General features: G+C 41.5%; 1 protein-coding gene across 2 annotated transcripts in view; it reads left to right on the forward strand.

Moving 5' to 3' along the window:
* PRDM5 (PR/SET domain 5) overlaps positions 1-14,784 on the forward strand; it is a 173,493-nt gene that overhangs the window by 42,015 nt on the left and 116,694 nt on the right. For both annotated transcript variants that reach the window (XM_075200324.1, XM_075200325.1), the window contains exons 4-5: positions 7,785-7,971; positions 12,055-12,229. In XM_075200324.1, the coding sequence (XP_075056425.1) occupies positions 7,785-7,971; positions 12,055-12,229 (362 nt within the window). The remainder of the gene's footprint in view (positions 1-7,784; positions 7,972-12,054; positions 12,230-14,784) is intronic.

A 14,784-nucleotide genomic window follows, 5' to 3' on the forward strand; every position in this document is an offset into this window, starting at 1 on the left:
GGTAATCATCTTGTTCAACCGTATAACAAGTACCTTAACCAAAATCTTGACATCTGTTGTCAAAAAGGAGATGGGTTCATAAGATTCAGGCAATAACAGATTCTTTCCTGGTTTGGGAATGACTACTATCAGTGCCTCTGACTTAGATGGTGGTAGAGTGGCTGCATCGAAGAATTCATCGTAGTTATAGTTGACTAATATACAAACCTTTTGTATAACTCTATGGGTAACCCATCAGCACACGGAGCTTTACTACATTGGAAGGATGCTATAGCTGCCTCAATCTCTTCTACAGTAATAGGGACCTCAAGCCAGTCCACGCCCTTCATGGATAATCTAGGAAGACGCAGCTGTGTAACTGAGATTCAGAGTATTCTGCTCTTGAGTTATACAAATCTGAATAATAGGCTCTGAATATAGTAGCTATATGTTCAGTCTGGAAGTGGGTCGTGCTCCTCCAATCAATTATGGCAAATATAGTATTATTTTGTAGTTCTGTCCTGGCTAAATATGCCATAAGGATGCTATTTTTATTTCCCTGTGCATACATAGCGTGTTTGGAGAAGAGCAGTCCGCTAGCAGATTTGTTAAGTAAATAGTCGGCCCATGCTCTCTGCGCGTATAACCAAGAAAACCGATCATTAGGTAATCGTTATTCCAGATTGATCTGCTCTAAATCACAACAAGATTGTTCCAATTGTGACTCTTCCTCCCGAGAAAATCTTTTTCGGCCTTCTACTCTGTTAATCAGGGTGCCTCGTAGAAATGCCTTAAAGGCGTCCTAGAGGATTGGTGGACGAGCTGTAGTGACATTAAGAGAGAAGAACCCTTCCCAGGCAGTCACCAGGCCGCCACCCTCTCCCATAATTGTAAGTTTCCAAAATCGGATCTCATCATTTCTGTTTTTAAAAGACACAGACATATTTTTAACTACACTGTTATGACTTGTAGATAAATTTGGTGTTTTCTCTGGCATAAAGATAAATTGGTCCAAATCTAATATTTTTCCCATTGACAGGGGGGGGGGGAGGGGTCTTCCATCCATCAATTACTGAGGAGAACCACCAATTGCAATGGACGTTCAAATTTAAATATTTGGGGATCTGGATTACAAATTCAGTAACTCACTATATACCATTAAATATAGAGCCGGTGACCAACTATCTTAGGGCCAATATTTCTACTTGGAAGAGACTTCCTCTATCTGTATCTGGTAGAGTAAATCTAATTAAAATGGTCCTTCAACCCAAATTCATATTTCCATTACAGCAGTGGATCCCAAACTTTTTCAGTTCAATGCACCCTTAGGTCTCCATAATTTTTTTAAAGGCACCCCTAAGCCAAAATAATTACCAAGTAGTCCCCCGCCTTGATTACCACAGGCTCTGGCTGAGGCACCCTTGTGAGATTGCCGAGGCACCCCAGGGAGCCTAGGCGCACAGTTTGGGAACCACTGCATTACAACATTCCCCTACCTATCTTCCGAAACGACTCTTCTCCCAAATTAATAGGTGTCTATCCTCTCTGGTCTGGGGGCAGAGGCGAGCAAAAATTAAACTGACCTCTCTCTGTCATTCCTGTTCAAATGGAGGCCTAGACCTTCCAGACTTTAGGGCTTATTACTTTGGTACACAAATGGCGCATCTGCGAGAGTGATTTGGAGACTCCCCTATGGCTGACCTGTTAAATCTCCTGAGAAGATGGACAGGATTTGATAGAGCACCCATACAAGCACTGTTGGGTACCAAGGCACGAGAAAAGTCCCACCATTAGTTAGAAAGGCCTTGCTGATATGGAATGCATTAAGGGGGACTTTAGAGACTATGAGAATAGATGTTGACACCCCATTATGGGCTAATTAAATCTTCCTAAACTATGTAATCAAAAACAATTCCCTCAATGGCAAACTGCAGGGATGACCTCCCTTGGACAGATATACCATAATGGCAGTATCAAATCATTTGCTCAGTTACAATTGGACTTCCCTCTACCAAATTGCCTATTCTATACTTCTCTTCAGCTCAGACATGCCTTGGGGGCACAGTTTGGCAGCACTCCTCTAGTCTTCGGTCTAGGTCCTCTCCGCTCACTCCTTAGACAGGTGGACTTCACCAAAACCATTTCTATACTCTAAACTAAAATCCTCTATCTCCTCACTAAATTCTCTATCACTGATAACTTAGAGGGACTACGCCAAGGATGGGAGAGGGATTTGGGTCCTGTAACTGACGAGGATTGGAGTTATATGTTAGACAGCGCTAGGGAGGCTACCTCTTGTACCCGATACAGGCAAATTCAACTGTATATCTTACATAGAGTATTTTACTCTCCGCACAGGTTGCCTCAAATGGGTGGCAGATCGGAAGCTAATTGCCCAACATGTGGAGATGCTGATGCTACCTTCTGGCATTTACTTCTCCTGAAATGATTTTTCAAAAGTTAGCAAGTTACAGTCTGATTCTATGGGGTATGTTTACTAAACTGTGGGTTTGAAAAAGTGGAGATGCTGCCACTAGCAACCAATCAGATTCTATTTATTTATTTAGTACATTATACAAAATGAGAGCTGCAATATGATTGGTTGCTATAGGCAACAATCCAACTTTTCAGAACGGCAGTTTAGTAAATATATATACCCTATGTGTACAGAATATAACCATTGGCTCTACTGTTGATATGTAGGTAATTTAATTTGTAAAAAAACTCTCCAGGGTTCTTTCTTCATATATGTAAAAATAAGTTGACCTATCCTTAAATTATAATATGATAAATGTTTAACTAAATGTAATTAACATATGACTAAAATGTATTGGCAGTACACAAGAGGCTAGGAAACAAATGATAATAGGGACCTGTCCCAAATAGCATGGCAACCTGTGTTCTGGGTCCTGACCCAAAGGAAAAGATCAGTAGTATTAGTTTGTTAAAATGTTTGATCTTATGATTGCACTGTATTTCCTCTCACAATATAGCTGAATTACATCACAACTAAATGCCTGTTCACTTAACAGTTGACTAATTATACAAACAAGAGGATTTTTTAGATCTCTTTAAAGTCCTTTTTTGGTAAACATGATTTTCCTCTTGTTCTTTTGGGTGTCATCCAAGTCTTTAATGCAGCAGAAAACTCAATGACACGCGAATTTAGAAGCAGACATCTGCTTCAGTCTACTGTCTGTGTACCCTGTATAAGAAAATATTAGACACTGCAAAAATAGATTATTGATCTATGAAGGGTGTATAAACAGAACAAGCCATTGTTGCGTCTTTGATATTTTATCAAGTGGTTTCCTTAAGCTTGCATCCTAACAGAGATTTCCAATGCATTTATTGGGACACTTTATCTTCCTAATGCTGCATATGTGTAAGATTTCACCTACTTAGAAGACTTATAAGTTATTATATTTGTACTTTGATGTGTTATAGTGTTGATTTTCTGTTTGTATATTAACACAGCCTCCGAAGAGTTACATTCAAAGGTGTCTACGTACTAAGGCAAATAAGAAGGCTAATGGTGCATTTCTACTCCATCCTCCATGTTTGCCTCCTCTCTGTCGCTTTGCTGAGGGCCAACCTGGCACTACCACCAGGTGGCAAGATTTAGAGGGTGTCTAAAGCTCTGAATGAGAGACATTATGTCACTCATTCATGTCTTTATTTTCCCCGTGACATCCCCATGCTTAGCACCGACTCCTCATATGGAGGGGTAACAGCAGGCAGGTTCTTGCTTGTTAATCTTCTGGCTGCTACTACTTCTGTGATGTCAAGTCAGATGCCACACTCAGTCTAACAGAAAGAAGAAGATGCCCTGCTGCCTCCACTTGACACAAGTTACTAAGAGTTGGCAGCACCTATGGGTATCACCTGTGGGTCAGTGGGGTGCCTAGTGCTCACAGGGTGCTTGCCCCTTTTCTTGCTTGTGTGGCATGCCTTGAGCAGGAGTTTGGATAAAGCTATTCATACACAAATAGTAATGTGTTTAATCATGTGCATGCTGCTCTCTCTCCTCCCCTTCTCTTTACGTCAAAATCCTCTGCTGTCTCAGAGATGGCCGTGATCAGCTCTCCTCTACTACTTTCTATGTCATAAATATTGCTTATGGTTCCATTTTGCTACAAAAACAAATGATCAAGCTAAACTTGTCATGGTTATGTGTATGGTTTAGGCTAACCATTGTGGTCAGACAATCTAAACGTAATGTAACAAAGAGACTATATGTCACAAATATAATGGCCTAGCAAAGCCTGTGCAGAAATATGTATTTTACTACTTTGTGAACTGGGGTGGTTTTAATCTTAAGGGTAATTAAACACATAAATAAAAGAAAATATATTTATGCTGCGTGTAAGAAACCTCCCTTTCTAGATAATCAATGGTCGGAATATAGTGATACCTTAGTTCTATTCTAGTCTCATCTTAGTGGATATTTACTGACATTGCTCCAAGGTGCACATGTGTACTAAACCATAGCAACCAATTTGCTTTCATGACTGAACTGCACTAAAGCAGTGAGGGGCAACCGTATACACTTCAGGTGCCACGTGGTGCTGCCCTCTAACCTTTAAAGGGGTCACACAATACTCTTAATCTCAGTAATAAGTTGAAATAATACATTTAATCAAATAAACAGCCACCTATCCATAACAATATATCAACAGGTATTTTAAACAACTGTTACAAGCTGTAACAAATCTACTACTAAAGTAGGAAGAATATAGGGGCCACAGGTGAAGACTCGGAGGGCCACATGAGGCACTAGGGCACCTATTGGCCATCACTGCACTAAACAGATAAATGCTCAGTGCTGATTGGTTGCTGCATATTTACATATTAGAGAAATGTCAGCAAATGACCGGCTCTACATTTGCTGATAGGAAGCTTCCATGAAGATTTCATGCAAAGTGTGTGTGTTGTATGTGAACAGTAGCTTGTCCTCAGGGCCGGACTGGGACTAAAAATCAGCCCTGGCATTTAAAAAACATACAGGCCCACCTGTTGTGAGCTCCGTGCGCAAAATTGTTGCATGCTGAAGTGGCGTTGCTGGTGCAGTCCAACATGTTAAGCAGCAACACAAACTTGTGTTTCACACTTTGTCTTCTGCCCACCCTGATCAATTCCCTTGTTGTGCAAAACAGTTTGCTTGAATTACAAAAGCGTACTGTTCCTACTGAGTGCGAAAACATAAAACGACTACAGTAAACCCAGGGCCTGATTAAGGGTTTCGGTCACCGTAGGCAAATGCACCAACAGCGTCTCCCTACCCCTGCTCCCCCCCTCCCCATTGTATAGGAATACTCCTAAATATAAATATTCCGAAATATTCTTCAGCATTCACATTTAGATTGATTGCGCTGTTGTCTCTTACCTGTTCTTGCTCTTCTTTCTTGCTGCTTTGTTGTCTTCTCGCTGGCTTCTGGAAATTTGGAGTCCTGTATTGAAAATGCAAAAATTTTACTATAATGTTAATAAACTGAATGATTGAGCTCTTTAAAAAAACAAAAAACACTCCATTATGGACAGATAACACTACCCCATTGTACAGGCATATATAAGTAATATCTGAATATTTGTGGTCAATAAAATATTTACCTCTACCAGCCCCATCTTATATTCTAGTGATAGCTGAGACAAGAGAGCAGCCTTGTAACTGCCACACAAAACAGATATCATGCCCCCCAAAGCTGCTCTATTTTGTAAATACCACGCAAGACACTTCATTAACCCTGTAGGCATATTCAGCCCCTCTCTCCCCCCCCTGCAGACATTGTCAGCCCCTCTTCCCCCCCTGCAGACATTGTCAGCCCCCCTTTCCCCCCTCTGCAGACATAGTCAGCCCCTCTTCCCCCCCCCCTCTGCAGACATAGTCAGCCCCTCCCCCCCTCTGCAGACATAGTCAGCCCCTCCCCCCCTCTGCAGACATTGTCAGCCCCTCTTCCCCCCCCTCTGCAGACATTGTCAGCCCCTCTTCCCCCCCCTCTGCAGACATTGTCAGACCCTCTTCCCCCCTGCACACATTTTCAGGAACTGTGTCTTCCCCCCTGCACACATTTTCAGAACCTGTGTCTCCACCCCTGCACACATTTTCAGGACCTGTCTCTCCCCCCCTGCACACATTTTCAGGACCTGTGTCTCCCCCTGCACACATTTTCAGGACCTCTCTCTCCCCCCCTGCACACATTTTCAGGACCTGTCTCCCCCCCTGCACGCATTTTCAGGACTTGTGTCTTACCCCCTGCACACATTTTCAGAACCTGTGTCTCCCCCCCTGCACACATTTTCAGGACCTGTCTCTCCCCCCTTGCACACATTTTCAGGACCTGTGTCTCCCCCCTGCACACATTTTCAGGACCTGTCTCTCCCCCCCTGCACACATTTTCAGGACCTGTCTCCCCCCCTGCACGCATTTTCAGGACCTGTCCCCCCCCCCCTGCACGCATTTTCAGGACCTGTCCCGCCCCTGCACACAGTTTCATGACTTGTCCCCTCCCTTGCACACATTTTCAGGACCTGTGTACCCCCCCCCCCCCTCCGAGCACACATTTTCAGGACCTGTGTCCCTCCCCCCTGCACACAGTTTCAGAACTTGGGTCCCCCCCCTGCATACAGTTTCAGGGCTTGTGTCTCCCCCCCCCCCCCTGCACACAGTTTCAGGACTTGTGTCTCCCCCCCCCCCCTGCACACAGTTTCAGGACTTGTATCTCCCCCCCCCTTCCCTGCACACAGTTTCAGGACTTGTGTCTCCCCCCCCTGCACACAGTTTCAGGACTTGTGTCTCCCCCCCCCCTGCACACAGTTTCAGGACTTGTGTCTCCCCCCCCCCTGCACACAGTTTCAGGACTTGTGTCTCCCCCCCCCCCTGCACACAGTTTCAGGACCTGTGTCCCGTCCCCCTGCACATGTCCTGTCCTCTCCCCCGGAGCACCGTTTTCCCTGTGGAAATAAATAACACACTTACCTTAGCAGCCACCGGGAATCCACTGTGCGCCCTCTACAGACAGTACTACGCGGTCGCGCGAAGTGACGTCACGCGCGGCCGCGTAGTACTGTCTGTAGAGGGCGCACAGTGGATTCCCGGAGGCTGCTAAGGTGAGTGTGTTTTTTTATGAATGCGCTGGAGCAGGGCCGGCCCACAGAGCCGTCATGACGTGTGACGTCATGGCGGCTTCACAAAATGTATTTAATTTAATTTTATTTTAAACTGGGATCACTGGGAGCCGGACCGGCCCACTTTGCCATCGGCCCTTCTGGCATTTGCCAGAAGTGCCAGATGGCCAGTCCGGCCCTGCTTGTCCTGTAGAAAATGAATGTGAAAATGATAGTTTTATTTGGATTATATAGTGAAAATGCATCATTCCTTGATCCTGTTCATGAAAGGATTGCTACCCTGGATAGAGACACTAACATATGCCCATCTACTAGCCCTGATTACAGATGTATGTACTTTACTCATTTTCTGGAACAGGGGTAAGCACGAGAAAGAAGAAATGAGAAAATAGTATACATTTAAGCTTTCAATGGTAAAATAAATACATACATAATAGCAGTTAAACAAAATCGTGAATACAAGGGAATGGGTTCATTATGAGATTTTGCACCACTGGACATCTTTGCAACATGTATTGGTTATATAAACAAATAAATGTGTTTCCACACATGACTAAAAGTGAAGTAAGAGCTGCTTGGAGATGAAAATATTTGTATTGCATTTTGGATAATTTTTGGCATCTTTTATTATTACTATGTATCTTGATGTATGTTTTGGGCTTGTATTGGGATATTTTTAGGAAGGAGAGAACATATTCTATTTGGCTATTGAGGACATAGACACAGACACTGAACTACTTATTGGCTTCCTGGACAGTGATATGGAGGAAGCTGAAGTTGAGAACAAAGAAACTGTGAACGTGGCCACCAGGGAAGATGAAGAGAACGTTAAAGAGCTTCAACAATCTGGGGAGAAAGGTGAAACAGGTAAATGTCATTTTAATTTTTACATTATTAAAGCAGCTTTGTCACCCGAATTTTATCATTTACACTCATTGTTAAGGCTTCAGTATTGTATTTTACGTTACCTGCTTTTCATCTTCGACACCTCTTTGTAAGCATTAAAGGGATCAACAAATATACAACACACATTACAGAATTTTTGATTCACAGAAACACATTGTTTCTTTGCTGCTTGGGCAGCAGGGGTATAATGTAGTGTGAACCCTGTTCTTTGATGTTCTGGAATTCATCATCATCAGTTATATAGCGCCACTAATTCCGCAGCGCTGTACAGAGAACTCACTCTCATCAGTCCCTGCCCCATTGGGGCTTACAGTCTAAATTCCCTAACAGACACACAGACTAGGGTCAATTTGATAGCAGCCAATTATCCTACCAGTATGTTTTTGGAATGTGGGAGGAAACTTGAGCACCCGGAGGAAACCCACGCAAACACGGGGAGAACATACAAACTCCTCATAGATAAGGCCATGGTCAGAAATTGAACTCATGATCCCAGTGCTGTAAGGCAAAAGTGCTAACCATTTAGCCACCGTGCTGCGCCATTACTTTTGTCTGTTAGGAATCGCAGTAGGCAAATGATTATAGGGAGGTGCTAATAGTTCATCATCATCATCATCATTTAATTGTATAGCGCCAGCAAATTCCGTAGTGCTTTAGAATTGGTAACAAACATTAATAAAACAATACTGGGTAATACATACAGACAGAGAGGTAAGAGAACCCTGCTTGCAAGCTTACAATCTATGGGACAATGGGAGTTTGAAACACAAGGGCATGTGCTACATCATATTGCACACTGGACGAACTAGAATGCAAAGGTAAAAGTATTGAGTGGGCTGTGTGTGTACCAATGTTGGTCAGAGGGTTGTTGTCTTGTGTTAGCTGTGTAGAGGGTGTTAATAGGGTAGATTAAGATGGTGGTTGAGGAATATCATAAGCTTGTCTGAAGAGGTGGGTTTTCAGAGAACCCTTGAAGGTTTGGAGACTAGAGGAAAGTCTTACTGTGCGAGGGTGGGAATTCCACAAAGTGGGTGCAGCCCGAAAAATGTCCTGTAACCGAGACTGGGAGGATGTGATGAGAGTGGAAGTGAGATGCAGATCTTGTGCAGAATGGAGGTGTCGAGTTGGGAGATATTTTGAGACAAGTGAGGAAATGTATGCAATTTTGCTGACAGCCTTTTCCAAGAGAAGTGGTGTAGATAGAGAATAACAGAGGACCTAGGACTGAGCCTTGCGGTACTCCAACTGATAAAGGAAGCGAAGCAGAGGTGGATCCAGAGAAATTAACACTGAAAGAGCGATTAGATAGGTAGGATGAGAACCAGGATAGGACAGTGCCCTCAAGACCTAGGGATTGTAGCGTGTGTATGAGGAGAGTGTGCTCAACAGTGTCAAATGCAGCCGAGAGATCCAGGAGAATTAGAAGAGAGTAATGGTTTTTACTTTTTGCTGTGATCAATAGTTCCAAAAATACTGGGCTGTGGCAGAGGAGTGCCCCAGTACTTAATTTATAAATGCCCTCCTGTATCCTGCAACCCTGCACCCTTCAAAATGCAGTGTTATACATCACAGAATGTTCATATAGCAAATTATTATTTCCAAAATATCCAGTTAAAACAAGGCAGAGTACATAAGGCCGAAGTTTTCTTTTTTTTTTTTTTTGCATAAAATTTAGTTATTAACAGTTTTTTATATAGTACCTACATTTTATGCAGCATTTCACAGAGAACATTTAATCATTCACATGAGTCCCTTCCACAGTGGAGCTTAGAATATATATTCCCTACCACATAGACATACACACCCTGAGGTTGTGGAGGAGGAAACCGAAGCACCCGGAGGAAACCCAGGCAAACACAGGAGAACACACAAACTCCACACAAATAGGGCCCAGGTTGGAATTGAGCCCATGACCCCAGTGCTGTACAGCAATGCTAACCACAGTGCTACTGTGCTGCACATTTCCATATTGCGCTTAATCATGAAAGACTGATCTGCAGGTTTGGATGCATCTTACACTTATAAGTCCTTAAGTGGGCGAGCCTAGGCAAAGTACAGTAAGGGCTTGTCTGCATTATTGTGACTAAACCAGAGGTAGACACATCCGCAGATACGCCTGCCAGCAGGCGTATTGCGGATGCTTGACCCCTGTTGCAAAGATACGTGCTGGTGATGATGACCATGCCATGTAAACAAAAAAAAAAAAAAAAAGACAAGTATTAAATTGTGGTTCTTCGGCATCCTTTCCGGCTCTGGAGCGGACGTAGTTGACCCAGAGGTGGAGATAGGTAAAGCGTCAACCAAGACAAAGTCACAAGGAACTGGACGCTTAAAAAAGGAGGAAGAAGTGTTTATTATAGGATATAGGAAAAGGTATTGGAGGAGGGGGATTGTTGGGAAAGCGGACACGGATTAATACTGTCAATTCCTCAATAGACAACTTAGAAGAACAGTCTTTTTACTTTTCCACAATATATATATTATATAATATATTACCTTCTATGTGACTAATTAAATAACTTTTAAAAGAGTTAATCATGATAAACTTAGAACAACAAGTGCCAGCATGCCTTGGTATCCAGGACTTCTAGTACCACATAAAAATACATGCACTGTAGAAAAATTATTTATTACAAATAAATACTCCCCAATCCCTCATTAACCACTATATTACTCACATAATTCCTAATGGATGCCCTTCTTTCTCCCTTTGTAATACAAAGGGAATAAAAAAAAACATAATCGCATCAGAACTGCTTAGTGCAGAGTTCACAACGTGAATGACAGTCCGGGAGGCCTGGCTACAACCAACCAATCCAGAGCTTTTAAAAAAAAAAAAAGCGCCCTGATTGGCTAGCTGTGGCTAGACCCCATGTGGGGACTCAATAAAATTAATTGTATCAAAGATAATAATTGATAATCACCTAATTCCAAAGGGATCCTCTTTTTTTCCTCATGTGTTCATCAGCTTCCCCCCCACCCATTTTTGTTCTCTCCTAGTATCTCTCTCCTCTCCAGATTTTTCATCGGGTTTCTTTTCCCCCCTCCAAGCTTTCTTTTCATCACAAGCTTTTCTTTCTACCTCCAGCTCTTTTCCTCAGCTTGTTCTTTTCTCCAGTAACTATCTTGTTTTCTTCCCAGACCTTTCTTATCTCCACATGCTTTTTTTCCTCACCCAGATATTTGTACCCCATCTCTCTATTTTCAACCTTTTTCCCACGCTCTGGTGTTCTTTCTTCTCCCATGATTCTCTCTTTTCTTCCCTCAGCTAATGTTTCCCACTTCCCATGCACATAGGTCTGTTTACTTGCTCCCCTCTCACTCTTTTCTCAACTAACTTTTTTGTTCTCTCAACTCGTTTCATCCCTTTCTCCATCCGCTCTTTTCACTTTTACTTCTCCACTGTATATTTTCACCCATTACCTACATAATGTTTATCCTACAAGCTCGCAGACAATAGGCCTCTCCTGTGCTCCTCTTCCTCTATTTTCAGATGTATCTGATCGTGCTTTCAGGCTATTGCATTACGGCAGCCAAACAGAAAACATGCAGTATTCACTCTAATCGCTGTGCATGGTGCACTTCACTGTCATGGCAGTAGTGTTTATCTGTGACAGGTGAATAGTAAGGGGGCATCTGCAACAGACAGGCTCTTTATCGGTGACAGTGAAAGAAATAGAAAGCTTAGGGTCCAAAGTACAGTAAAATGGGCCTCTTCAACACCAGTGCCCCAGTGTAAGCATATCTCTTGTACCGTGGATAACTTCAGGAGCTCCTATGACTCCTTCACCAATACTTGAAACTGTTCGAATTTATCTGTTCTGTTTAATGGTGCCCAACTATATATCTCAGTTACTGAATTCCTTGATCCTGCTAATGATTTGTAATATATTTCACACTGGTGGTAATTGGATGATTTGGTCACTACAACACTTGTTGCACCTATGTCAGTAAATAACACTTGTATTTGGAATACTTATTTGTTCACATATTAATAATATATTGTTTAGGTGTGTGATTTATTTCTTCTTTTTAACTTTCCAGAACATTGTAATTATAAAGATGGCCATGACTGCCCACTTTGTGAATCTAGTTTTCCCAGTCAGGAGATCCTAGCAGAACATCTTCAAGCTTTGCATCAGAAGCCAAGTGAGGAGAAGGAGTTCAAATGCAGGACCTGTGGGAAGAAATTCCCAGTAAAACAGGCTCTTCAACGACAGTGTGTACTAGAAATGTGTTTTATTTTTAATGTTGTCTCTCTTTCTCACCTGTGCACTACATGTCTTAAACTTCTATGATCTGGTGATTGATGGAGGAAGCGTTCCCTTCCTGGTTAATGAGACAATGGGGTAGATTTTTCAAACCTTCTATAAAGCAAAAGTGGGGGTGTTGCCAATGGCAACCAGTCAGATTCAAGCTATGATTTATCTAGTACATTCTATAAAATTATAGCTAGAATCTGATTGATTGGTTGCTATGGGCAACATCTGTACTCTTCATTTTTTGAAGGTTCTTAAGTCTACCCCAATATGTACAAATTGTGATCATCACCAAGTCACTTTGTTCCTAGTACTCTATTGCTTTTGTTAGCTTGTGTGTCTAAGTGTCTTTTGTATGTGCATTATTCTTTGTATTTTAAGGAAAATGCAACCTATGATTAAGCAGAATATATCCCCCCCTTATTTGGCAGCAAAATAATATTGGGCATAGTTTATTTTTAAGAGAATGCTATTTCTGCACATAATTGCATAAATGGAAATAAACATGCCTTGTGAGTGTTTTCATATTGCAAATAGAGTTTCTCTTATTAAAGCAAAAAAAATTTGGAAAGTTTTAGAAAGACAGCAAAATTACCAGCCAATTTCAGAAAGTGATGAGCACAAAGGAAAATGCCTTTCTTCCATTGTACAGTGTGCTTATGCTCTCTACCAGTCCCGACTGACACACAACTCACTACCATCAGTGCTCGTGTATGTGAATGAGCTAAACATTAACTGGAAAGTTACTTTGATACATGGGTTGCTATATATTATTGTACTTAAACATGATTTGCACATGTTTACCTCACTTGCACAAAGTCAGAGTGCGCAAAGGGTTTACAATCTCACACCAACTGCAAAAGCAGGCACATTCTTCATATGTTTTCCCTCAGAACCAGGCAAACAGAGCATGGAGAGATGTACATTCATCATCTATTTATATAGCACCACTAATTCAGCAGTGCTGTACAGAGAACTCACACACACAGGGAGAGACAGACAAGGGTCAATTTGATAGCAGCCAATTAACCTACCAGTATGTTTTTGGAATGTGGGAGGAAACCCACACAAACACGAGCAGAACATACAAACTCCACACAGATAAGGCCATGGTCGGGAATTGAACTCATGACCCCAGTGCTGTGAGGCAGAAGTGCTAACCATTGAGCCACCGTGCTGCCCCGTTGTGCTGCCTGCTGTAAAATATCCACATCTCCTTTGTGAAAAGACGTGTTGTAGTTTAGTATCATTCTCGTCCTAGTGTGCTAAGACATGATGATAAGGACATAGAACAGAATGTATTTTCTGATTTGCATGTCTCCGGTGAAAATATTAACCTGTGTGACATATGTCGGTGTTCTCAAGAACAAATTTCTGTCTTCTGTAATTTCTATGGTGGTGGGATTGTGACACTATTTTTACCCATTCTAACTAATGTACATATATTGGAAGTAATTGTTTATACTATATTGCAGCTTAGTAGTCAAACTGTAAATTTGCTTTGTAAAGATCAAATTCCCAGAATGGTTTCCTGGTTCTGTGCTCCTGGTCTTTCATTCTCCTCTTTCTTTTTATATCATCATTTTCCTTTAATATTACTCCTCTGTTTCTTATACACCAGTCATACAGCCTCACACATTAGTCTCTCTTCTCACACCGGCTTCATCTCTGTCTACTTTTCTTTTTTACAATTGAACATTTATGTACAGATCTTTATTTATCTCTCTAGTATGTCATTTGTTCACTAGCATTTTGCCTTTTGCTATTTTGTCTCCCAATTTCCCCAAATGTATATTTGTTTGTGTCTGCCCATTACGACACTCGGTCTCTTTCTACATGTCTTGCACCAATCTTTTCATTTTAGTGTCTTTACATATTACTTTAGTGTTTTTTCCACCAGGAACTGTATCTTTCTATCTTTCTTTGTATCTCAGACTTTCAATTTCTCAGTGAGGGAAATAGCTGTTCATAATATTATCTGCAGCCAATTTGCTCTATATAAAATAGTGCTTACAAATCGTGGGTTTTATATTTAATCAAAGTAATAAAATTACTAAATTTTAGCGCTCTTAAGTCAGTGTCAGTTTTTCAGTTTTTAAAGAGAATGATAAGCTTCATTGTAATTTTTTAACTACAGTAATTGTTAAATAGTACTTAAGAATGTAGGCTGCTTTCGTAGTTAAGAACACACTAAGTAATTGATTAAATAATAATTTAAAGCATTTTCTGTTAGTACTAGGGATTAAACGTATAGCTCTCATCTATGTTGGTGAATGGACAAGTCTCTGTAGTGGAAATCTGGTGCAAATCATGCTAAAGATTTGGTCCAAACTGCCGTACAACAGCCCATGGATCCCAATATGCCCTTTTCTCTGATTTAATCTGGTACATGTCTTTATTATTGCACATTTGCACACCAATACTCATAACCTTTTTAGATAAAACACATGACACACACAAATAATGCTAAATGTTTCCCTTTATTGATTTTGTATAAAGACTTAAGCTGGGTACA

This window comes from Mixophyes fleayi, chromosome 1 (assembly GCF_038048845.1).
Source record: "Mixophyes fleayi isolate aMixFle1 chromosome 1, aMixFle1.hap1, whole genome shotgun sequence".
NCBI lineage: Eukaryota > Metazoa > Chordata > Amphibia > Anura > Limnodynastidae > Mixophyes > Mixophyes fleayi.